Source organism: Platalea leucorodia (assembly GCF_965183815.1).
Source record: "Platalea leucorodia genome assembly, chromosome: 1".
Classification (NCBI taxonomy): Eukaryota; Metazoa; Chordata; class Aves; order Pelecaniformes; family Threskiornithidae; genus Platalea; species Platalea leucorodia.
The window spans coordinates 97,884,319-97,910,434 of NC_138823.1; the positions used below are offsets into that span (position 1 = coordinate 97,884,319).

The 26,116-nt window shown below is 44.9% G+C and overlaps 1 protein-coding gene across 1 annotated transcript in view; it reads left to right on the forward strand.

The window, feature by feature from the left end:
* PHACTR1 (phosphatase and actin regulator 1) overlaps positions 1–24,819 on the forward strand; it is a gene marked incomplete at its 5' end in the record, with an annotated part of 314,606 nt that extends 289,787 nt beyond the window's left edge. The window contains 5 exons of the mRNA XM_082319596.1: positions 468–523; positions 5,583–5,644; positions 14,348–14,488; positions 17,663–17,739; positions 20,006–24,819. Of these exons, the coding sequence (XP_082175722.1) occupies positions 468–523; positions 5,583–5,644; positions 14,348–14,488; positions 17,663–17,739; positions 20,006–20,021 (352 nt within the window). The 3' untranslated portion in view covers positions 20,022–24,819. The remainder of the gene's footprint in view (positions 1–467; positions 524–5,582; positions 5,645–14,347; positions 14,489–17,662; positions 17,740–20,005) is intronic.
* Between the last annotated feature and the right edge of the window lie 1,297 nt (positions 24,820–26,116).

Here is a 26,116-nt window from a genome sequence, read left to right on the forward strand (position 1 = left end):
CTATTGTTCTGCCCTGGGCGCTGCCAAACCACCCCTTGTTTTCTCTGTGGACTGTCTGTGTGTTCAAGCGCTGTTTGAACAAACGGGGCGCAGTCAGCAGGCTGGCGAGAGGGTTAGCTGGGTCTTAGCTAGAAATACTTGCGCGAGTCAGGAAGCAGGCATGGGAGGAAGGAAATTAAGTGGAGACATCTGTGTAGCTTAGCTTTCAGCCGCTCTGCCCGGGGTAGGGGTGGGAGAGTCATGCCTAAGATGACATAACGTATTTTGCCTTTCGTGAGCTGAAAACAGAGGAAACTGCGAAAGCGAAGCATGGTCTGTGTCACGCATGGTCCGGGCATACCAAGTACATAATGGAGCAGTGTCAGTGCTTTCTGCTCTGCCTTTCACACCCCAAAATAACTCTTCAAGACAGAGAACTGAGGAGAATGTGATATGGTCCAAAAACTGATCTTGGACTTTTTTCGCAGACGACTGAGCCAGAGGCCAACTGCTGAAGAATTGGAGCAGAGGAACATACTGAAACGTAAGTCCTGTTACTGCTGACATTTAACCTGAAGCCAGCTAGTTTGGGTTCATTTAGATGTATGTTGGGTGTTTTTTATAAAACATCAACTATTCTGTACGTGCCTCACTAATAATAATAAAGTGCATCATAAATGCAAATAAGCGTGCAAGTCTGTAGCAACATCTAGAGCTGCAGAAACAATTCTTTAAAATCAGAGTCAGTAAATTCACAAGAATGAACAATCTATGGGGGAAAAAACCCAGACATAGAATCTCTTTTGCAAGTCCTCTTCCAAACATAGGGTTGGTCATTCTGAAAAGCCTTTATGTGGCTCTTACACAGATGCACATCCCGTTATAAGTTAGTAAAGACATTCGGGCATGGCTTGATTAGTTTTCCTAAAAATCTTCCCAGCAGTCTAGGTTAGGTGGAGCCTTTATTCAATTAAAAAAAGAAACCAGTGTGACTTGGGATTATTTCCCTGAAATATTCCCCTGAAACTCTTCCTTTAAATCAGCCAAAAGACTTGCTGGTAGATCCTCAAAACATTAAATGAAGTTTTACAGGGACAAAATACCATTTAGAGAGCCTGGTCTGAGTTAAGTTAGTAGATACGTTGCCACCAGCTTCAGGGGAAGCAGGACTGAGTCTAGCACGAATCTCATAATTTCATGAATGAATAGGAGAAAAAAAAAAAAAGACAGTTTCTTTACTCACATTGAAGTGGTTTGAATATAAAAATTTTAAAGAAGCTGTTTATCTAAGTGTGGTTACCTTGGAAACAGAAAACAAAAGAAACAAGTTCTTCCCTTTCTAAGTTAGTAAATTCATCATTCCAGAGAAATTTTAAAAATTCACTACAGAAAGAAGTGTTCCTAAATGGCACCTTAAAATACCATAAGTCTCCTTAGGTAGGTCCATAATTTACCTTCTCTTGTTGTTCAAATAACTGCATTGTACAGAATCAAAAAAATGTGGTAGCAGAAAATTAATTCTCTGAAAATTAGCAGAAATGATTGATTAAATACTTCAAAATCAGATTCCTAGCAAGTTAATGATAGTGTTAACACTCAGCAGGGTTTTTTCATCTGTTCATGTTGTTACACGTGGCAGACAAAGAGAGAGCCACCACTATCAGTGCAAAGAGGGGAAAAGACCGGATAGCAGAGCGGTGTGGGCGAGCCCGAGGCTAACCAGGAAAGCCATTTGTTTGGGGCCAGCCCCCCTTTGATAGCTGTGCTCCTACTGCCTACTCCTAACTCCCATGCCTGGCAGCTGGAGAAAGTCAGGGGCAGAAACTGGGGAAAGAGGTGGCACATCCAGATGTGATTGTCTCGGGGGCAGGGGGGGGTAGCAGAACAGCTGGAAGAGGGGGGACCTGCAACGTGATTGATGCCAGGCTCAGGCAAGGAGGGACAGAGGCCAATTCTCTGGGCAGCTCATGTTGTCATCCCGGGACTTGCCACCAGCATGACCCAACATGTGTCATGCACCACCTGGCACTGGTGCGTGAGCGGTAAACACTGCTCTGGCACTGGTGAGGGTGGCTGGGGAGAGGTGGGGGTCTCGGGCTGCTGCTTTGGCAGCGGTGTTTGAACTGGCATCAGCAGAGAGGCATCTCCTCCAACGCTGAGTGCCTTGCAGAGATTCCTAAAGGTCACGTTGCCAAGCACAGCAGTCACGTAGCGACCTGAAGATGTCTTACTTTTCAGAGGAATTATCCCCTGAGTCGCATTGGTTTCTTTTTGAATTGAATAAAGGCTCTCAAATGACACAGATGTGTTTGAAAATATTACCCTGAACTGGGAACTATATTGTATTTCCTAAATGGAATTTTTGTAGTTTGGTTCCTAAGCACAGATCTGCCCCAAAACATGTGTGTCTTGGTAGGCAAACAACTTCATAATTACAGGAAAAAGTAATGTGGTATTTCCAAGGCATCTCAACTTTTGGTGAAACACAGTGGGAAAGGAACAAACAATTAAAATAGTTACATAAAAAGCATAAAAATGCTCCGCTCTTAAGCAAGTAAATATAAATAGTGTCTGGTTTGTACAGCATCACTTCTGAGAAAAAGAATTATAACAAATATAATGGAGCCTAGAGAAAAAGAGACATAGGAAGCAATAATGAGAAGAGTGTAAATTCTCTGCATAAGCAGGTCAAGCTATTTGCAAAAGCCCAGTTCATAGCACACACCCATACAAAAAAAAAAAAAAAAGAAAACCCAGCAAGCTCCCAAGTAGAGTAAATAGGATTTCCTCTGCAGGTAAAGCTGAAATCTCCTTAATGCGAATGTCATGGCTGATACCATGTTGTTCCTGTTACATGTGTAACCACATTATTGCCCATTCTGATGGGAAGAAATGAGGCAAAATGCAGTTGGGCATCCAGTCTTTACACATGAAGTAATCACTTCGTAGCTCCGTGCTACTGCAATAATTACGAGCTGGTCAGCTTTATTGAATTGCAAAGGCAGAGCTTCCATTGCACAAGTCCCACTGCTTGATGGTAGCAACAGTAAGATTACAGCAGCCACAGCAAAAAAAAAAACGAGAACAGGGCCACTGGTGCTTGAAGGGTCCTTCACTGAAGTATACGCAATTCACTGACTCTTATTTAAGTCAAAGGCATGCAGTGAGAGAAGTCCAGACCCACAGGGTTAGTGTGAAGACTAAGTAACGCTTTTTGCAGTTAATACTTGCTGGCCAAGTCTATGAGGAAGGATACCCGAGTCCCCCTCACTCACCACCCCCATGCCACTTCTCAGAGTACTTCAGCTGTCAGCCTGACACATTCGGGCTTGCATAAGTTCCTCACAAAAATGATTGTTAGGTAGGCTCTGAGAGTCTCAGACTGTACAGGGGGACATTTCACACTGGCACAGAAATCAGGCCTAAAAATCACACCCACACCCACCCACCCTCACACACAGAGGTCAGAGAAACAGAGCATCTCCTGAACACATAAGATAAAATAAAGCAACAGTTTTGTAGCTTTGCAAGGTTGGCATGACTTAATTAACTTTAAAGAAATAGCTAAAACAAAGTCACTTTCTTGTTTCAGAGAATGTATTCCTAATTCCCAGCTTTTACCTGACTGAGGTCTTCAGCCTGCCTGGCTGTCTCTGAAAGTGGGTGGCTGGGCTGAGAAGTGAGGTGAAAAGAAAGACATTGTATGCCAAGTACAAAAATAAATGGCCATAACTAAGTTTTATACATAACTCCTCGGCTGCTTGCAGTTCTACCCTGAGCCTATGTGGGCTCTGTTTAGCACTGTGTCTCTCCAGCTTAATCTTATAAGGATTTATTAGTGGCTGTGCTTCTGAGAGTAGGCATTTGCAGGACCAGCTCCTCCAAATTTGAGACACAAAGGGAGGAATGAAATTGCTAGACGAGCAATGGGTAGAAGAGAATCCAGCCCAGTAGGGACAGGAACCATTGAAAGAGGAAAATATACTTATCGGTGTAGGTATTCCAGTTGTCATTTAAAAAGCCATTTGTGACTCCCTGCTGTCTTCTGTTCTTTTTACTCCAGTATCAGTTTCCTTTCTGCTGAAAATGTAAGCAGTATTTTTGGTAAAATGGCATTTAAAGATCAGAAGCGTATTGTAAAACATCATAACGTTGACTGGCTCTTTGTCCGCTTTGGTGGAGATTTCCCAGTCCTGCTGGAGTCAGTGAGCAGTTGTGGTAGACCCATCAGCTCTACTCTCCTGAGCAGCAAGAAACCTGGCTTCCAGCCTAGCCCTCCTCACCTGCTCAGGGACTTCTGTGGTCTCTGAACCTTAGGTCTTACTTTTGTGTGGGAAAAGGCCCAATTTTGAATGTGTTGGTTTGAAACCTTGCATCTCCTCCACCGTGGGCAGCCTTCCATTGGGTTAGGACCTCCTTATATTATTTTTGGCTTGTCCCAGCTGGTTAGTGGGAGTGCTGATCTGTGCTCTCTTGGCTGAAGAAGTTACAGCTGGCAGTTTGTACTGCCACTCTGCCAGGGGTGCCTGCTTCTCCCGCAGGATCAGCGGAGAGGAATGTAGGATTCCCCCTTGGGTTTAATTCAGTCCAAAGTTGGATAATTTAAATCAAGCCACCTATCCCAAACTGGCCTTTGAGGTCCATAATCTCCCCTGCAGAAAGTTATTCCTGCCGGAGCTAGTCCTATCTGAGTGAAAACCGGATCACACCAGGGTCACAGGGTACTTGCTGTAAAAGGTGATGAGTTGTGTTGGCTCTCATCTGTTGTGCGCGGGCGTGACTGGAGTAAGGAGCAGTTCAGCCATCAGGGAAGCGGTGGAAACAGATCCTAACTGACTGAGGAGCTGAGTACCCAGAAACATGGGCTTTTAGTGACTTCCAGTAAAGTTCGGTGGAAAGACATGCATGGCAGCCTGCTCCTAAGTTGAAGAAGAATTAGTATACTCAAATGTTATTGTCCTTTTGAGGGATAATGGTTGAGGCTTGCCCTGGTAAGTACTTGTGTGATCTTTTGGCTTAATGTTGAAAGGGGATTGCCCTAGGATGTGCTTTCACGCTCCAGTGTGACGCTGTGAAGGCTCATGATGGAAGGACACTCTCTCCTTACTCTGCTCAGGTCATGGGAAGTTGCACATTTTGCCTGGCACCCCTATTCTGAATTTGTTTTTCATTCTGTCCAATGAGTAGCTGCAGAGAAATTATTCTGTAGATGGAAAAAAAAAATGCAGGTGTTCCTTTTCCAACCATTGACCTTGCAACCTCGCAGAATCTGACCATATCGTAGCTGAACCCCCTGAGGCCACCAGGCCTGTGGGCAGGGAGATAACAGTTTCTGAAGAGCTGGCTCGCTGCCTGGCCCTTCTAGAAAGTGACACGCATGAAGAGGTGCCAACACAGGGAAAGGAAGGAGGCTGTAGCTGTTTTATGAAGTGCGTGAAGAAGTGCAGCAGCTACGGGTCGAGGAAGTTCAGCAGCCCCAGAGGGGCACGCTGTGCATCAGAGAGGTCCTGAAACATTAATATGCTGATGGAGAGGCTTATTTTGTTGCATACTGTGCATGCCTGATGAGTCCACAGCCTGAGATCCTTGTAAATCTTTTACAGCCCGGAATGAGCAAGAGGAGCAGGAGGAAAAACGAGAGATAAAGAGAAGATTAACACGTAAGGTGAGAAGCAACTTTGATCCTATTATGGCACTACTGTAACTTTCTCCCTACTGCACAGTTGTTTGCCTTTTTCCTTTTCCTCAGCACCATTTTCAAAAGTAGAGTGTGAAACAAGTCTTAGGAGAAATCTTTAAAAGAAATCACCAATGTTATAGGGTGTAAGTCCACAGACAGTCAAGGGAACCACTTTGCGGGCTATTGCTGGTAACATTTTGAAACTGGGCAAAAGAGGATCTAGTCTTTATAACAGAAGGAGCTTTGAACAGTGAAGAATACAGAGCCTAGCATTGGTCTAAGCCTGCTCCCTGTAAATGTAATGGCTTCTGCAGCCATTACGAAGAGAGAGAAGTTAAAACAATGCTGATTGCAGTTGAAGATTCCACCCAAAAAAGCATTAAATTGGGAAATAAACTTCTTCTGGAAAAGGAGATTGTCATTTGAGGCATTTAAACTAAATAGAGACAAGCACTTGCAAAATGGTGTATAGTGCAAAAAACAATCTTGTATCGGCAGGGAAGGACGAACAAAACAGCATAGTTTGATTTTGGGTTTCCTCCCATTTGAAAGTCATTTACTCTTAAAACTGAAGAACAGTCATTTCAGATACACACATTCCGTTTCGCAGCTGGTGTAAATGTCTACAGATGCCCCGATATACGTAGCCAACAATCCATCCTGTTATTGCAGATAAACTTTATTTCACCACTGACATATTTCCTATGTCCAGAGGTGGAGAAAGCCCTCTAAAAACTCACGTTTGCGAAGCAGCACCAACCCCTTCCCATCCGTTTTTAGGTGGCTTAGTCTTTTTGACCTATGTGATCACAAGCTTTCATGGTATAAATAATGACAAGGAAAGGGCTCTAAATATACATGCAAAGATTACATTTGGAGAGCTGGATTATTCTATATTATGGTTAAAAATCTCACGCCTTATTCTCAGCTCATGTAAATCAGCAGAGTTCTTTGTCACCAACGGGGGGATACTGCTGTTGTCTGCAGAAGCTAAGAATGCAGCCCAGAGACCTATAATATTATTTTTTTTAAACATTTAAATTCTTGACAACAGTGGCAGAGACGGTCTTGCATCCCCTCATAGCACTGCCCAAAATAAAAGATCCTAACTGCATTGCAGATGTTTCATGGGACTTACGCTCTGCACAAAGGCTAGAAATACCGTTTTACCAGGCTTTTGATTTCCCTGTATATTGAAGGGTAAGCACGTACAGGAATCCAATCCAAAGCCTGATGCCATTTGATGAACGGCTGTAATAGATAAAAAGCAAAGCTACCCATACCCAATCTGCTGCCTAAGAAATGGAGGCTTGCTAACCCAGCTGACATTACCACCATGCGGTTCCCATCCTCCGCTATTTTATAGGAAAAGTACAAAGCACATGAATTGCCTGTTGCAGGCAGAGGCCACAGCTACTTGCTAAACTAAAACGCCCAGGCTGCTATAGCATTGCAGCAGTGTCTCCTCCCTGAAACCTCAGCAGTCTTCTATGAGATTTCTTTCTTCGTCTTGGTTGCACTTTTAAGTAGGAACAACGGCGAGAGCAGCGTCAGTCCGACAGCGTGGCAGTAGGTTCTTTTTATGTTCCTACCCCTGTTCCTGGTCACATTCCTTATAGCCTTTTTTGGCTTGTTCCCTAGTAAAGATTTTTCTCCCTCACGTTTGTGAGGTTGGTAGCAACATGACTTAGCATTGTTTGATTTTTATTATCTTTTTAAACTGTTGTAAATTGTTATAGTGGCACACTGTAATTTTAATGAAAGAACCACAGGCCTGGTCTAACGACAAATTTTGTTCTCACCTACCAAACATACTGTTACAAAACCTCAGAAATCACTAGAGGAAAGAAGTGAATAAAGTGTGCAAGCAGATAGATAACAACTAGAAATGTCAACCAGCTAGTGAATCCTGCAAAAATTATTATTCCCCAGCCCTGCTTTCATGAGCATGTCCCAGATGTGTCGTTGTGTCTACAGCAGAGTGGCAGGATCCTTCTTTCAATTTGTACTGAAGTCTTATTACCAAAGGATTTTAAACCTCAGATCAAGCAGAAGTTTAATTCAGCACGGCAAGTGTTGTGCCCAGCAGACCTTTCTGTTTGCGCTGAGGTTTAATGCACACACATGCCTACAGGGTGAATTCAACATAAGGAAAGTATCCCACGTTGCCCCCTTGTAACCATGTGTAGCTGGTAATAGGAAGGGAAGGAGGTTCTGCAGAAGCAGCTGAAAAGACTTTTGACCTTGCACTATAGAAATTGCTACTGTCCCCAGTTTTTTTGGTGGCGTTATTCCAACTCCAAGGGAACAACCCACTTCATCCATTAAAAAGCTGTTCTTAAAATTCCTTCAGCCCTGACATTTTGTTACAGTATTATGATGATAAGTTGTAACATGACATGCTGTAATAAGTAAGATTACCTTGCTAGGTCTAGATGCCTTATTGAAGTCAGCAATAAATATCCAGTTGAATTCATCATCTGGACAGGCAATTTCTAAAAAAAAAAAATTTAAAAAAATCAGGTGACCTATAGCGAGCTGCCCCTTTAAGCACTTTTCATCCTCTCAGACTCATCTAACTCCAGATTAGGTGGGGATAGGGAATAGCTGCCATTCAAAGAACAAAAAGGAGGCAAATGTTGCTTGGTACAGTTTCTCTGTAGCTCGTGTCCCTCCTGCCCGAGGAAGGAGAGGTGAAGGGTATTTGCCTGTCACCTGAGATGCCCATGAGTGGGTTCTGCACATCCAACCACCCCAGTGCTCCCTCTCCCTGCCCCTCGGGGCCCGCCAAGCAGCTGCGTTTGGGTGGAGGGACATGTGGATTAGGAGGGGATTTTTCTGAGCACTGGTCTTGGCCCACAAGCCCATTCCAGGAATATTAACGTGCAGAGGCCCTCTGGGAGAAGTGTAGCAGGCGGGTCCCCTCCACGAGGAGATCTGGGGCCCCAGAAATCACTGCTAAGAATTTATCCTCTCTGAACCACGGTGAATTTGGCCGAGCACCAAGGCAATTAACACAAGCCTGAACTCCCCCTGAGGACTTCCATTACAGAGAGAGAGTCATAGCCTGGATTAACAGAACACTTTACAAATCACTTGCGAAGAGGAATAAAACTTTTCTTTTCTTACCTTTTCTTGTCTCAAATAACATCATGCTCGCCATTCCGAAGAGCTGTTTACTGCTTCCTATCCCCCACTCTCAATAGCTAATTTTTCCCAGAGGTCTAGCTCCAAAACTAAAAGATCTCATAGCAGTAATAATGACAACCAAAGTGATGAGGTATGGCTATTTCTTAAAATCTGTGCAATAGTCTGAAATCTTTGCTCCCATTAAATTCCTGCCCTGGTACATCTTAAACTCTCTGTTCACTGGAGAGCAAGCTGGTGCCTCACTGGGAAATGTCTTGCTGTTCAATCTTTTCTTTAATTGACCTCCATTGGCTTGCATCAGCACAGGCTGTTCAAAATAATGAACTCTTGAGAGAGGTGGGACTTGTCAGAGGGAGGTGAGAGGAAGGCAGGGCGGGGGGGGGGGGGGGGGAGGTCAGAGAAGAAGAAAGGTTAGCAGCTAATTTGGATAAACTGCATTTACAGTCAGAGGGAAAGGTCTTTGGGGCATTTTCATCTCATCCTGCTCCTATGTCTTACCACAAAAGGTGGGGAGCAAAGGAGAGAGGGGGTTGTGTGCGCTGCTAGTTAGGATCTGTAATTTTTCACCTTGGTTTCTTCCCTAAATAACAACCATAACATTTTAATGAGGTAACAAAGCAGGCAACGGTGAAGTGACAAGACAACGATCTTCATTGTGACTGAAGTGGAGCAAACTCAGCATTTCACATTTGACTAAATCCCAAGACCAGACTGGCAAGAGTAAGTGCCCCTCCACTTTACCTGGTGGCGGTGCTTGGGTTTGCTTCGTTTCCCATGCTGAGAACAAAGGGGTTTGTGTTAAACCTTCCCTTGCAAATTGGCTTAGTATCAAAGCTTGAAATGTGCCCATTTTTATCTCCAGTGATCCAGAATGTACAGAGGAAAACTTGACCTCCCGTGACAAGACATGGGAGGTCCTGTCCTCATTCACACTGCTTTTGCATTAATACAAATCCATTTACTTCAAAAGGGATTTTTGCCCTGGTTCACACTCAAATAATGAGGTCACTCACCATGAAGTTTTCCTGCTCCCTCAGCTCACAAATCTTCACAAATAGGTAAATAGAAATGTGTATGTCCAGGAGGTACACCCAGACATTAACAGAAGTAACTAAAAAAGTGAGTAAGGTCCCTTTCTCCCCACGTGGAGCACCACTGCCTTGTGCAGGCAATTGCATCGTGTCCTTGACCGTGCCCTTTTACTGTAAGTTTCGATCGTGCCCTATTCTTTCTGCCTGTTAGAAGAAGCAGAGCTCATGCTCAGCTGTTGCCCAAGAAGGATTGTGTAGCATTAAGCAATTTTGACCCAAGAGGCCGCAGCTCACAGGTCATAAAAATAAACTCCAAGGTGAGATTTCAGGTGAGCTGTGCCCTTATCGTGAACAGGCGCTGCACTGACACCTACAGTGGAGCCACTTAGAGTCTGTTAGCAAAGCTGTTTTCCCAGCTATTTAAGAGTTAAGGGTGCTCTGGGTAGCCCAGACATACTGAGAGACCCTCATGCTTAGCAGCTCACAAGAAATCTCAGCAATGGCGTGAGAAAGAGGCAGGGCAGTTTGTTAACTGTTCAAATAATGTAGCTTTAATTAATTGCTTTTAGAAAACCATTCAGTGTGGTTGTCCCTCTCATTTAGTATGATCAGATCAGCACTTTGGTTTAACGTACTGAATATTTTGTGTGTCTGTGTTTGTGTATTTATATATGTAAATATATGTAGATTTATGCCTATACATGAACTATGTGGTACAAGCTGTGGATTTCAGGGCTCTCTTTCACAGTCAGAGCACTGGCACGAGATTCAGCGCATCTTTTTTCTGTTCATAGCTCTGCCCCGGGCCTCTGGGGTCACCTTGAGCCGGTTGCTCAGTCTCTGTGCTTGGCTTGCTCCAACTGCTCTGTCAGGATGGAGACACTGCCCACCACTCTGGTGGGGTGTATAAGTACCTGAAACGGCACTGGTTGTAGCTTACTAAAGCAAAGGCAGGGCATCTAAAAATAACCAACAACAATAGTTGTATGACTTTGGAGGAAGAGAAGCAGCAGCTTTTAGTCTGTCTTAAGTTTAGGTGTCACCTGAGAATGAAAAATGCACATTAACACTAAAATTTCATAATGTGCTCATGCCCGTGACATTTTTTCTCCTATAACTCAGTGCACTGTTCTTCACACCCGAACGAAGGGTTGCAGTGAGTTTCAGTGGTGTAAAATGTGCAGGTGATGCACCTGGTTTGTTTTTTGTGCATTTGAGAACATGAGGACTTACCTCAGGTTTGTCTCATGTCCTCATGTGACCCTTAACATTGACCGTCATTTCTTTGATTTTAACCCCCACCCAGCGCACCAAGGAAGCCAAATTAGCTGTGTAAGACCCAGTGCAGCGCTGAGGTAAATACCAGCAGTGAATTCACGCTGCTGGCAAAAGTACCACTGCCTCTGTGGCTCTGGGTGCTCTTGTGCTCTCAGCACCACCTAGACATCAGCCTGGCACGGCGTGTTTCAGCGCGTCAACAGCCACCTGCCTGCTCCTTTGTACAAACTTGCTAATCGCTTAGATTAGCACAAACGTGAAAGCGGGCTAAAGTCAAGAGCTGACAGAAGCTGTGAAATAGAGCCAGTCATTTTGTGAAAGTCCTCTTCCAGCTTGGAAAGCTTGTAGGAGCTCCTGCTTCCCTTGTAGCCGTTTAGAAACACAGAGTTTAATTCACAAGATTTCATATTTTGTTGGTGTCATCATACGCCATGTAGTAAGACATTTTATTTTTTTAAAAACTCCGTGCTAATTTGAGACAACATCTAGGCTACGTCCTAAAATTATAAAAGCTGAGAAATGTACAGATAATATTGGTGATTCATCCTTAATTTGTGCTGGTGTGAGAAAAGAAGCAGTTGATGCAAGTAAAGATGGAGTCTCACCCTTATCTTAGAAATGTTGCGGTGTAGTCCTAATATTATTTCAGCATAAAGATTCTCTATTCCCATAGTCAGCGCTTAGATTTTAAATAATCGGAAGCAAAATTCTGCTGTGCTAGCTGAGTAATAATGCATCAGCGCTAACCAACCTGCAGCTCCTAGCGTTAGGGCTGCTAGAAAAACCTAGCAATTTGAAATCACATTCAAGATGAGTTGTAGGACAGAGAGAAGCCTCACTCAGAGCATGACTGTGATTATACTCCAAGCATGGTATAGCAGTTTGGTTTGCTTGCTTTTGTTAAAATCTCACCTATTAATTGCAGTGTGCATTTGGCTTGGAGGTGACTTAGGCGTAGGTATCAGGGCTGCAGGCTGAAGAGGCAATTCTGTTCTGCTAGAGTGAAAAATAACATTTTTACATCTATACGTGTTTCGATTTACTTTGTTGTGCCCTCTGGCTTTTCTGACATGGTACTCTAGCTCACATATAGATTTGTCCTGTTGTCTAAAAAAAAAAAAAAAAGTTATGCCTACTGTCTATGCATTTTGTTTTTTTAAAAAAGGTCCCCAAAACCTGTAGTCTGAGTTCAGAAAGTCATGCTCCTTGCTAACCTCACTGCATACGTGCTCTTTGGCTGACCTGAGCATGGCTGGCCTGAACGTGGGTATATAAAATGGGACTTTTCTTGGGAAACTCTTGGAAGAAATAAGAGGAAGCTTATAAATGTTGTGTGACAAACACGTGCAGAGCAGCTCACCCCAGGAAACTTCATGCCTCCCATAGAAGAAGGTGGGTGTGAGAAAACTGTCTAGTTTTAAGATCTTTGCAATATTCAGAAGTTTCAGAGATGCTTTTTTTCAAACCAGCAAGTTTTTCCCCTATTAGATGTTGTAATTTACCCTAAAATGGCTGTGGAGACAACACATGAACTGCCAAGCTGCTGCTTGACTGATGCCAGCTGTCCTAGGCAAGGGCATTACGTGGCAGTGCAGAGTTGTGCTCCTGGTTACCCTCTCTTTCCGAGATTTCCCTCCCTCCAGTCTGTGCAAAATGGCTGGGCTGCAGCCAGGAGGGGTAGGACGCGATTCCTGTCCCTGAGCATCTCGCAGGCAGGGCGTTAGTGCAGCTCTGCAGACTCCCTACACGAGGTGTTGGAACCCAGTTCATGAGTGCATGCTCAGGGCTATCCGTGTGAGGAGAGCAGCCCCACTGTCACCTCCTGTCGCAACCATCTTTTCTAAAAAGAGAAGAGAGAGGGGGAACCACCCATGCCAAGAACAAGCACCCAGGGATTTAAATCCAGAGGAAGGATGGGGTGGTGGAGGTATCTTGCATCAGCACCCAAATGCTGGAGAAAGGTGGGATTTCAAGCATGTGCTTCTCTTTCTTGTGATCTCGCAAATTTTTCACCCTCCACTTAGCATGCTGACTGTTTTGAATCTTAATTCTCCCTGCAAGATGAAATGCAGGGAACTGAGATGATACTTACTTTGGGAGGAAGGTGGAATTGCATGTCAGGATCCAGGAGCCTAAATACCTTTGCAGAATAGTCTCAAGCATTTTATGAAATATTTAGATGTTTTGCTAATTGCCGCTAATTTCACTAATTTAGACCTGTCTAGCTAATTGTTAGCAGGATATTATTTTTTCTGATGTATCATGATTAAAATGTTTCACTCTAATAGTGAAACTTTTGCAGCTAATGTCCAGCCACATGCACACATATATGTAGCACCTTCTTCAGAAACACTTGTGTAATTGCTTTTGGCATAAACAAACACACTCTGCATCCAAGGAGAACTGATCCCTGAAAGCCAATTCCTGTCCCTAGCCATGTAACTGGTGTAGGATACATGGACTACCAGCACACTACTGGTTCTAATTTGAGAGGAGAGTTTTGGCTGTGGCTGCCTCTTCTGCTGTGGAATTTGAAAGAAATGCTTTGGAACAATGAAGATGCTTTCTTGACATGATACAATCCACCCTTGCAATTTTTTTTCTGGGCTTGTAGTATGCAATGTAAACTGTTAAAAGTCAAATACGCTGTGACAGAAAATTGAGCTGCAGCATAGAGTGAAAAGTTCAATGAGCAATAGTCATCATCAGCCTGCCTGCCTTTTCTGGAGGTCAGGACAAGTCTGCAGAATATCAGAATGGTAAGGAAAGTTGTTTGTCGCCTTTTGCCCATAATTCAGGGCAGGATCCGCTCGGTGCCTCTGCGTGACTCTTCTCAGGCTGGGGAGCGCACAGCCTGTGCAGGTACTTTTAAAGTTGTGTTGTGGTCTTCGTCTCTTCCTGGGACATCGGTGCACGAGGAGACTTTCTTGCATTTCTGCCAGGGGTGACCACCCTCAGCCGGGGATCGGGGTCTCCAGCCACAGCTGCTTCCCAAGCAACAGTGGGCTGTTCCGGCAGCAGGGTGGGATGATATTCAAGGTGCTATAACGAGAGGTTGTCTCCCAAGTAGCAATTCTGTGAAAGGTTGATAAAAACAACATTACTGGGAATGTTTGAACCCTCTTATTATCATAATGATGGTTGTAGTAAAATAAATCCCCAAGCAGCATTCTGCAAGGAAAAAGTGAAATTCTGATGTCTTTTTCCACTTCCTTCCTCAAACCTGCAGCTGAGTCAAAGGCCCACGGTAGAAGAGCTACGTGAGAGGAAGATCCTCATCCGCTTCAGTGACTACGTGGAAGTGGCAGACGCACAGGACTACGACAGGAGGGCGGACAAACCCTGGACACGACTCACAGCCGCCGACAAAGTAAGTGAAGCAACTTCGGGAGAGCCATGATCTGAATAGCTAGAGCATGTCGTGGCAAACAGCATCCCTCAGGTCCCACGGCCATCAAGGAATAAACCTCCACCTGAGTTCCCTTCCCAACACACCTTTGGTTTCTTCCTGTTCACAACGTTTGTTGTTTGAGTCATAAATCTTTGCCAAGAAGGCTCCTACATGTGTGGAAACCAGGAGCAAGCCTAGCAGCATTATACCATTTAAACAGAGAGGGGAGAATATCAAGCCCTTTGAGGAAAGGTCTCAAACTCTGTTTGTTGGTTTTGGTCTTGCCACATAATGCTGCCAGCTGAGAGCTCCTGCAAGGCCTAGCAGAGCAGTGTGACAGCAGCACTTGCCAGAATTGCTGTGCTAGGATGGAGAAGGCCTGGGTGCAGAAATGGCAGCAGGTCAAATACTTGGCAAAAGCACTTCCCACCGAAGCCAGGTAACTTCTTTCTAGTGTCTAACGACAGGGGTGTTTACTCAGGGTTTCTGCCGCATTCCACAGAGTATTTTAAGGACTAAACTGAAATTGCACGAGCCCTGCAGATGAAGAAAAGCTGTGTATTTGGTAGCGGGTGCACTGTTCTCTTGAGCGCCACTCGGGCCTTCACTAAGTGGTGTCTCTGGTGGCAGCACTGGTGGCAGAGGAGTTCACGCTGCTGGCAAATTACAACAGTCATATCCTGAGGGTCTTAATGGTGCCTCAGGAAGAAGACTTAAACATTTTATGGCCACTGTAAGAAAAGAGGACTATGAGACTGATCAGTGACTCCCATACGTTAGTCACTCTATGATGCCCGTGTAATTTTAAAGACTTTCAGCTACCCAACTATTTCTTTGCTGTGGGACTCATGCAGCAATGGACCATGATGTCCAATGTTTAGAGACAGGAGCAGGATTCCTGGCCGTGCCACTCATTTATGGTGCTCTTGGTTTTATTCACAGAGGAAAGGGCAGCCCGTTCTATTTGTAAAATTTAACCGAAGGACTTGTATAGTTTTGTGACCACTGATTTTCTCCTTGACAGAGGGCTTTTCCAGTTTAGTTTTGAATAAGTTAATATAGCATAAACTGATCTGAAAAAGAGAAAAACTTCCTCTGGACTGTCCACAGACCATAATATAGTGGGTTAAATTAACTTTTCCCATTTTACCTCACCATGTTGGACAAGATCTTATTCAACAGACTTAGTTATATTCTTCCAATTGGTAGGGAGGGAATAAATTTCCAAATGGTTCTGCAGCCTTTGAGAGATCCCTGTCTGGGATGAAAGGCATGGAGAGACTTCAGCTGGGAAAGGAGGTTTGGTGTCCTTCCTCATCCTGTGTCTGTGAAAAGAACAAGTATTAAATACCGCTATTAAATGTGGCCTGGTAAAGAATTTGGTATTAAGGCAAAGTACTTTGAGGTCACTTTTTCTTTTTTATAATGCATGTGCAAAGTCAGTACACAGAGCAAAGGGCTTAAGTTCGCCAAGTGAACCTTTTCTAAGCAAAGCAGGAGAAGAAGAAATTTTTGTTATTCTAATATTAATGCCCCTTATGGCATAAGGAAGTAGATACGTTATTTTGGGGATTTGCATCATATGGGTCGTATTCTGATTTCTGCCGTTCAGATGACCTGCTTTTCCCTACCACTGTGCCCACTGTTGGAAAAAAATAGCCAGACAAATTGGAAGCAACTCTAAAATGTCTGACAAAGCTGCAACATCCTATAAAAGATGATTTTCTTGCAGAGCTTTGATTCAATAACTGTCTTCATTGGTCAGCACAGGCTAGATTTATTGCAAAAATAGATTTTAGTAATGGACTTTTCTGCTTGTCAGTAAATCTTGCTCTGCGTGCTGGATGTAGGGAACTGCCTTCAGTCTGACTTCACCTTTAGCAGGTCTGACTGTTACAGGATTAAAAAGGGCACTTTTAAAGCTCTCCAACAGATGAGGGATGCAGGGGGGAATAGATTCCAGACCTTGTGGGAGTCAGCAGCCCGGGTGGCCTCCTTCACAGTCACTTAAGCAGCAAATTGGTCTGCTGAAGGTAGGCCCTTGAGTTGCTGCATAGCCATCGCTCTGTCCTGATGGATGGAGGCAGAGCCTGACAGGCATTTCTAAGGTAAATAGAAAAGCAAAGCTGCGCAGAAAGAGCACAAGGGGCCTTTTCTGTAGATCACGCTCGCAAAATCTATCACGTAGGGCTTGTCAAGGCAAAGGTGGCTGGTGACTGGATCAGTGGCTGTTGCCACAAACTGCTCTTTGTACTGGTTTACATTTCCTTCATCAAGAAAAATTCCTGACAGACACGAGCACCACCGACTGGAGCACTTGGACTCAAGGCTTGGGACTTGAGCCAGTTCTGCTGAGCACCCTCTCCAACACGAAGCTGAGTCCCTCCAAGTCACCCCTCCTTCTTTTTTGTATTCTTCAGTATTTCTCCTCCTGCCAGCCACCCCTGGTTTTCTTTTCCCTCACGGACAAACCGCAGAGGCTGTAGGTAACCGGGTCTCTTGCAGGTGCTGAATATGACCACCTGTGGCTCGTTTTCTGTTGGATTAGTGCCCTTGAATCCGTTCAGTAAATGGCACAGCTGGGTCAGAAGGGGGGAGGCGGGCAGAGGGGCACAGCCCCAGGCAGAGGGGAGGGCAGGGAGCCAGGCGTCCCTCTTCCCTCCCAAGTAAGCTTGGCCACTCTCGGTAACTTCACCCAAGGAAATTCAGGACCGCATAAAGGTGGGAGGCATCTCAAATGTGAGTCCGGTGGGATCCGGGCCCAGTGTACTCACAGTCCAGCTCTGAAACAGATCGCAGTGTTTGAGAAACTCTGGTGCACGGGTTTTTTCTCATGCTTATGCTAATTTGGATTTTGTACATGAAAGTGTTTACATAATAAGCCAGAATTGGGTTCTGTACCTATGTTGTCTATGGTATGTTTTCAAATTGAGCCATTCCACCGAAGCATTTATCTCTTCCCTTTATGTGATTTAGAACATGGTTATGTCTCTTCCTTTTCACATTTTAAAGGTTTTTTTTGTTTTTTTCTTTCTCTCTCTGATAACGTTACCTATCTGTCTGCCTCACTTTTAATATACTGTTTTGAGAACAAAGTCAACTTATTTTGATCTCTCTCATTTATACATTTATGAGTTTATTTGTTCTTTGCAGGCAGCCATTCGAAAAGAGCTTAATGAATTTAAAAGCACTGAAATGGAAGTTCATGAATTAAGTAGGCATCTAACAAGGTAAGCTGCGATTAATGTTTTAAGACTATCAATGAATACTGTTGTTTTCCAAAAAAAAACCCAGCAGCTGTTTCTTCAACACCCACTGAACACACCATGAGGTCTAAACAACATTTAGAATTAGAAGCTGTAAAAGAAACTCGCACAGAACGAGCTCATGCTGCCTCCTTACATGGTGGTATGCAGGCACGTGCCATCTGTTTAATGAAGTGTAACTCCTTTTATTTTATTTCTTAAATCATCATGCTCTACCTTCATGTCTGTTCTTCTGATATCAGAAGTAAATTGTGTTGGTGTCTGAAGGAGGACAAGGCACCCTTGTAGAGCCAGTGCGTAGCAAGGTATGAACGAGCGTACCCTCAAACCCCGCTGGGGATACGGCTGTTCCACGCTACGCACATCCCACGCACAGATCGCTCAGTCCTGCCCTCCACGTCCTGCCATAGGCGATGCAGTGGGGAAACAGCAAGATCAGCATTGTGAGAGGCACTAATTCTTACACTTTTAGGCTTTTTTTTAGTTAAAAAGGTAGAGACTGAATGAATTATCCATGACCCCAAACTAACAAGCCTCCTGTCTGACAGGCTAGGGCTGAGGCACGCTGGGAGGTCAGGGCACATCCCCTCACACAGCCTGTGCTGACTCTGCCCTGGCTTTGATGCCGAGATGAGCTGAACTCGGGGCATTTCAGCTGAAGTCAGGCCTTTGCAAATCAACATTAACCCCCACTCATTGTTAGACATTAAAGACAAGTGTTACGTATTGAAGACAAGCGAGAGCAAGATCTGGTGCAGAACTGGAGCTGCCCTTGTATGAATACGTTCATCAGCTAGGTACTCATAAAAAATGCAGTTAATACTTTTAAGAAAAATACAGAAAAGCTTAAGGCAAAATTAATTTTGTATTAGGGGATTTTTATGTGTATAAATTAATAACTATATTAAAATTCACCGCATGTATTATGCATATATTCCCTTGCAGAAACGATCTCCCTTCTACTTCCTAGCATGTGCTAGGGCGGTTGCGCTGGGGTTTGTAATAACTGAGCGCTGCTAGAGTAACAAGCCAGCTGCCTTTGAGCCGCGAGGGCTGGAAGCAGCTTTAGGGTGTGCAGTTGGCCTAGAGCTGTTGACCTCGGTGACTGAGCCTTTGAGGGACGTTTGGCTCGCTCCGCCAGGAGCGCAGTGACACATTTAGAAAGGATGAGGCTGTTTTAAAGGGGGTGTTGCTACAAGGAGCTGAGCTCCATTGAGAGCTCCGTTGATTTCCATGAGGTCTTTAGCATCCCACAAACATAGAGACTGGTTTAGTTTTCCAGAAGTCTCTCCAGCTGCTTGGCTTTTGCAGGTTTCTGGGCAATATTTTGCTTCTCTTCCAGTGTTGGAGTGAGCAGTGACCCTCTGAGATGGCTCAGTTTCTTTTTGAAAGGCACCGAGTGGCTTCGGCTTGCTAACTCTGGGCCAGGCATACTCAGAGGTATAGCTAATATAATAGAAATTGGAATAAGGGTTTGTCTGAAGTTCAGCATGACTTACTGGTTAGACAAGTGGCTTCAGGAAATATGCACTTGAAGGAAGCGCGCTTAAACAAAATAAAGCAATTCCCTTAAACAAACTTAGATAAATCACCATTATAAAATCATTAGCAAGGTAATGAGCTATTCATGTCATTAAGCAGTGGCATGAGCTGAGCAAAGAATGTGAGTGTTGCTTTACTAGTGGGACACGTTAATTAATGATAGAGTGAAAAAATCAAAGCTTAAAAAAAAACCCAACCTTTGCAGAGCTGACAAACACAGGCCTCCTGACACAGGGTGTACTTGCAGAAAGGGCGGCCATTTTAGCTCTACTTCTCTCTTTAGCCTCAGACATTAAGGAATAATCGTACTTGAACTGTATGTAAATCTTTCTGGCTGAAGAGCACAAAGTTTGTCTAAACCAGACAATTTTTATGGAATGAGGCATGGTGTGGTCTGAAAGAGGACTAGCTGATCTGAAATAAACTCGCTCAGGGATCTGAGAGGATGGACCCAAGGCGTAGTAGTGTCTTTGGTAGACTTTGGTGCAAACTGCTTATGCCTATGAACTGTGAGTGTCTGTTCTGGGTCCGCAGTGCCAGCGTGGCTGATGTCAGTGCTGCAGGAATCAAGCTGCCTAATTGCGTCACTGTAGCAATTAGTTCTCCAATTTTTTTATGTATAATATGCATGTGAGGATATTAGCTTATCTCTCTTTTTTTTTCTTTTTTTTTTCCCCTTGGGTTTTAGGTTTCATAGACCGTAGCAGTTCAATTCTACCTGACTACTATGCCGTCTTCAAAACATAACTAAAAGGAACCATAAGTGCTGGTATTATTCACTTCCCTGTTATGTACAATGTAAATCTTCTAAACTGCCTTTTTAAAAAAAAAAGAAGAGTAGAAAAATATAAATTAAAAAAAAAAAAAAAAAGGAAAATTGTATTTACATGTGATGGGTACTGCAGCATCATCAGATCAGCTGGTTCAAGCTTCAGTAACAGAAAATACCCCTGGTGGGAATCGTGCCAAGACTTGGCATCTATGTATAAGACTTTCCTGGCATGTGGACTTGCCATACATGTTCAAGCCCAGCTGGTGGTGCATCCATTTTGTCTTCAAGCACCCTTCATCCTGACAAGCCTCTGTCATCAACTCTAGAGAGCCCCAAGATGGTGTTCAGGGAATCACTGGCCTGGGTGAAGTCTCCAAAAGACCGGCACCTATGGCACTAAAGCACTTATACCAAACACTCCTTTCAGGCTGCGAGCACCTTATGAGGATGGTGAAGGAGCAAAAATTACTCTACGGGCCAGCCCATCTGTGAATATCATCTGGCTAGAAAGGCATTTCTTTCCTTGGAGAAGTTTATGGCCAGTCGATAGGCATTGTTCGGCTCCCAAGCAGAAAAAGGCATCACCTGTAAAGAACAGGACTCCCTACTGAAGGCTGGTTCAGCTCTAGCAACTGTTTATTTTTTTCATCTCTTTCAAGTATAACGTTATGAACCCATCAGCAGTAAGCGACAAGAATGTTGAGGACACGCAAGCAAAACCCATCTCTTCATGGTCACTGCACGGCATTCGCTCAGCTTGTAGTTTGTTTTTACCCCCGAGCCTTGCGACTGTGTGAGAGCCAACACACACCCGGCAGCGAGAAAGGCGGGCATTCCCAGCCGCTCTGCAGAGGGACACACGACGGGAGGAACTGGGGGGGTCGATGAGGAATATCTGTCCTCTCTGTAGCAGGTGTTTCAAGAACTGACCCTAAACTCATACTGAGAAAAGCATGACAGATTGTGTTACCTGGCCTAACAAAAGGCATCTGTTGGATTGGTGTGGATGGTGAGACTTGCCACCAGTACCCACAGCTGAGGCATAAGGACAGAAATCCAGGAGTGTTCTGGTTTGGTTTTAATTTATTTTTATTATAGTGGTTTAACACACAAACTGACCAAGCAGAGCTCAGAGAGCTGGTCACTCTGGGCCTGGTTTACCTGCCAACTTAAGCGTGTGCTTAACACTAAGTAAGCATGCAAACAGCCTCACTGCATTCAAGAACACGTCTGACAAGCTTAATTGAAGCTGAACACATATAAGTGCTTTTCTGAACTTTGGCCAGCACCTCCCAGAATCAAGTCCTTAACCAGTATAATGCCAGCAAGCTGGGGCAAACATTGTCTAGGATTCCTTTCCAGCTTTAGCAAGAAACTATTATGCCATGTTTTGGGCCACTAGCCCAAAGCACTGTAGCAACATTACTGTAAGAAGTTCCAAATTACTACTTCAGGACACCTTTTTTTCTTCCACATTTCTTCTTCTATTTTGCTTTGACAGTTTGAACAGAGAGGCCAAAGTTTTTTACTACGGTGTTGTTATTTCTGTTATTATTACTTTTTCCTTTCTTGCTGTCTTCCACGTATCTATCCACTCTTCTGCGCTCCCTCTCTACCTCCCCCGATGCCATGCTAACATTGCCCTTTACTGATCGCGGGCTGAGAAGCCTCTCACACGTGAGCATTTGATGGCCAATGCTGCGTAGTGCCAATGCTCCTGCCTCTTCTCAGGCCTCCATCGCGTTCCTCTGGTCGCAGGAGTAAAGCAAAAGGACCACGGGGTTGTTCTGGCATCCAGCCTGCCGAACGACACTGGCGGTGAGGCCAACACACTCCATTTACGCTTAGCGGTGGTACTCAATACCTCACAGGTTTGCTCTCCATCAGAGAGAGACAAGCGAAAGCATTTCATTCTCATCTGTGGCCATCCTTGCCATGCTATGGATTATTAGCTGTTAAATAAGAATTGGCTTCTGGTGCCTCGTTTTTGAGGCAGCATGCCTCTGATGTGATGCGCTTCCCAGACCAGGTAGTGATTTCCGAAGCAACACACACAGTGATCCCTGTATCACCAGCTCACAGTTGCTTTAGAGACAAGTTCATCAGTAGTGGAAGCCTTTAATGTGCAATGTTATTGGCTCAGTGCAGCAAAGACGGAGCACTTACTTATGTACTAGCCAGGAATACACTGCTTTGGGGTTATTTTCACAAAAACCTGGGGTTCATGTTTTTAAATTCATTCACATACACATGCACACGTAACAAAACTGCATCACAGCTTTAAAAAGGGAAAAACAAAACTCTAGGCTTTTGCCTACACACGCATTGCATTAGGAAAGGGCTCTGCAACATCGCTGTGTTGAAGAGCAGCAAGCCCTCATGTGCCCAGTACGGATCCCACACCTGCCCTGGCATCGTTAGCTCAGCGGTTCGGTGTGAAAGGGAAGGAGGCCATTTAAGGACAGAAACCACAGGACTCAGTAGGCTGGTGGGAGGAACAGGTGAGATTTTTTTTTTTCATTTTACAATTAAAATGAAGAGGAAAGAGATGGAAGTAGCAGACTGCTGTTGTCAGTCTGTTGTCAGTGCCAGAGTCCCCAGGGGAACAGGTCGCCTGTGGGCAACATCACTCTGGGCGCTGCCACCGTCCCTCGTGGGCATCGACCCCAGCAGTGCCCACGCCTGCCCGTCTGGTAGCCTAAATAAACCCTTGGGTGCTGGCTGAGGCACAAAACAGCTGAGCCCTGGGTGACGGCCAGATGCTCCCCGACCACCCTGCCTCCATCTGGGTGGGCCCCGGGCAGGTCCCCGCTGACCGCTTAGCAAGGTGTCGCGCTCTGCCTGCCTCAGGATTCACACTGTCCCCAGGGAAGCTACGCGTGGCAATGCTTTTTGCTTTTGTCTTTTTTTTTTTTTAATGATGTTAATGCCTGCCTGAGCAGACACCAGGACACAGTGGAAGAACTGCCATGTCTCTCCCAAATTGCAAGTAGAGCTTATTACTGAAAAGGGAGAAGGAGGAGGAGAAAGAAGCCATATAAAGTGTTTGGCACTGTAGTAAGCATCACAGAACTGGCACTTCATCTGGTTTTAGCTTCAGTGGGTGTGGGTATTTTGCAAAGTTACCCTTTGGCGAGGCATTCTTCAACAGCCCTTCAGTGCCTGAACACTGCAGCGCATCCTCAGTTTGCATGCCCGCCTCTGGCATCCACGGGAAGTTGCAGGCAGACTGGGGAACAGCTAGGTCTTTTTTTTTTAAATCGTTTTCTCATCTGTGAAAGCCATCACAGCAAAGTAGTTGTGATCCTGTTGAGGGTGAAGGAAAAAAAAAAACCAAACAGTCACGATTTCCCCCCCCTTCAGCCTGGCTTATGTGTAGGACATAAAGATGATGGTATTCCTGCTAAGACTCTGTTAACGTTGCAGTTAACACCAGTCATCCTCATTCATATTAGGAAGAGATTAATAGTAGTAATAAAGAAATTATATCAGGTTTAGAGAATGGAAAAATCAACAAAAATTACTATTCCCATCATCCATCTCCAGGGCTGAAAATGGAGATAATATTCTAGAGCCAAGGAAGAAAAGCATTTTGGTTATAATCTACTGAATCCTGCTGGGCTATTCAAGTGCTGTGACAGCTGCTCTACAGCCTATGGAAAGATGAGGTGGAAGCCGGGGCGGGGGGGCTGTGGAGGTGGCGGGGATTGGAAAAGCAACTCCAAAACATTTAGACAAAAGTTTTGATTGTTTGGGGGGAAAAAAAGCAGCGATGGCGAGGAAACGCGATGGCGGCATCGCCCTCCCACCCACCGCCTGGCCAGCAGCGGGCTCTGGGGACGTATGGCTGGCTGGCAGGGAAGGCCCGCCTTGTGGCCTTCCCCCACCCTCCGCCCCGCTGGTCAGGTACCTGCAAGCTGAAGAAGTTTCAGGCCGCAGGTTTGCTGGGATGGGGCTCAGGTCGGCTTTTGTGTCTAGCTAATTCCTTCCGCGCACTTACCAGAAGAGAAGGAAGGCGGGACAAGAATATAATAGACTTGTAACTATTTTCTGTTAACTGAAACTATTTAGTGAGTCCATTACACAAATATATTTCAGCCTAATACTTACATGTAACCACAGCACTTTTTGTCATCACCGCAACTAGTCGCCAACCTCCTCACCTTCGTTACTTCTACAGTGCCGTGTGTGCAGTGGAAACGCCATAAACCAAGAGAGGGGGAGCACTCCCAACATGCCTGGCGAAAGCTTGCACTCACAAAAAAAGATGGGCGAGATGGAAACCCATAGTTACACGTGAACGGGGGCTCCCTAACGTGCCTGCAAATAAAATCACTTTGTATAAATAGCCATGGGAGATGACTAGGCTAATAAAAAAATCAGGAAAGAAAAAGGGGACAAATGATTTTTTCCCCAGCGTTCAGTCTGCTCAAGCTTGGAACAACTTCTGTAAACAAAGAGGAGGTGACGGGCACATTACCTGCATTCCCATGTGTCCCAGTTACTCCTGCACCAGTTGCGTTTTCCAGTTGATATCCAAGTGTATGTATATAGTTTGTCTTTGTATAGGAGTGAGTGTGGTGGCTGTCAATCATGTGCTCTTCCAGTATTGTAATTTAACAGATTATGGCTGTATGAAAACGATGTAAATAACTAGAAAAAGATTAAACTGGATCTCTATGTCCTAGTTTTTGTACATACTGAAACTGCATGGTATTTAAATTATTGTTTGTCTCTGATGTATGCAGTTTCTTAAAAAAATTCATTTAAAAAAAAAAAAAAAAAAAGCATTCCTGTGCCTGTGTATTTTATCACCTTCTGTCCCAGTGACGGCTAGCGTAAGAAACGGATGCAGTTGAGGATACCCGCCCTCCTGCCGCCAGCCAGGCTCGGCACTGCAGCCTGGCAGCTGCAGCAACAGAGTGCGCGCCCGCGGCGGGGAGCAAAGCAGAAGAGCAAGACGTGACTTACCAGAGCAGAGCGACGGGGCGTTGCGCCGGCTGAGCCACGAGCGCCGTCTCTGTGAGCTGGTTCAGCGAAGGTGGGCAAAGGAAGATGACTGGCGCCTCAGCTGCTGAAGCAGTAGCCAACACCAGGCTAATAAAGAACAAAACCAGCAGTCTGTACTAGACGCACACACACACAAACAAAAACTACCCCTCACCACCATGTTGTCAGCCCAGGGTACGTACACCCTGACAGGTGCCTGCTGCCAGAGCCCCTGGGCAGCGTTTGCCAACTCTGCTCTCCCTTCCCTCTTCGCAAGCCTTTGTCCAACGGGCAACACCCCGTGGTTAGAGAAACCGCCACTCAGTAGTACCCCCTACTTTCATAGCACCTTTTCAGCTTCCCCCCCCCCTTTTCTTTTCCCCCCCGAGCAGCTTCAGTGGTGGCACAGCATTTCAGGCTGTGACAAACTGCAGCCTCTGCGTAGCGAAAAGGGGACGAAAAACCTTCACAAGAATAAGCACACACCTTCAAACAGCCTCACTAGCCTTCTGCAGAAAGTACAGAAGGTGGCAGCTCTGCTCCGGCTGTTTAGTTTTCATGGTGCAAAAAATGGTGCAAAAATTCTGACCCCAAAGAAACAGTCGGCATCGGCATCCTCACTGTAACTGGTGGGTGGGAGCCGCTCCCCTCCCCGATGCGCACACGGGCTTCCACTTAAACAAAAATAAAAGGTCCATATACTTAACTGACCAAATTCTGCTCCTTTCCATTGCTGATATGGAGACACAACTTGACCAAAACTCTGGTACTTGGCTTTTTTGTTTTTCTTCCAGCTGGGTAAGTTTTCACTGACCTTACAATCCTTGTTTGTGTGTGGTTGTGTGCATTTCCATTCTGGCAGCCAACAAGTCCGTAGCTATCCAGGGAGGTTCAGATAAATAAATGAAGTAAAAAAAACCCACAAATTTTTGACTAAAGATCCCCTTTCCCCATAACTAGCTCTGGTTCCCGTAGCAGGATTATATAGCGGCTTTTTATGTTTTAACTAACAACTGAAGCATTTCATAAAACCCATCT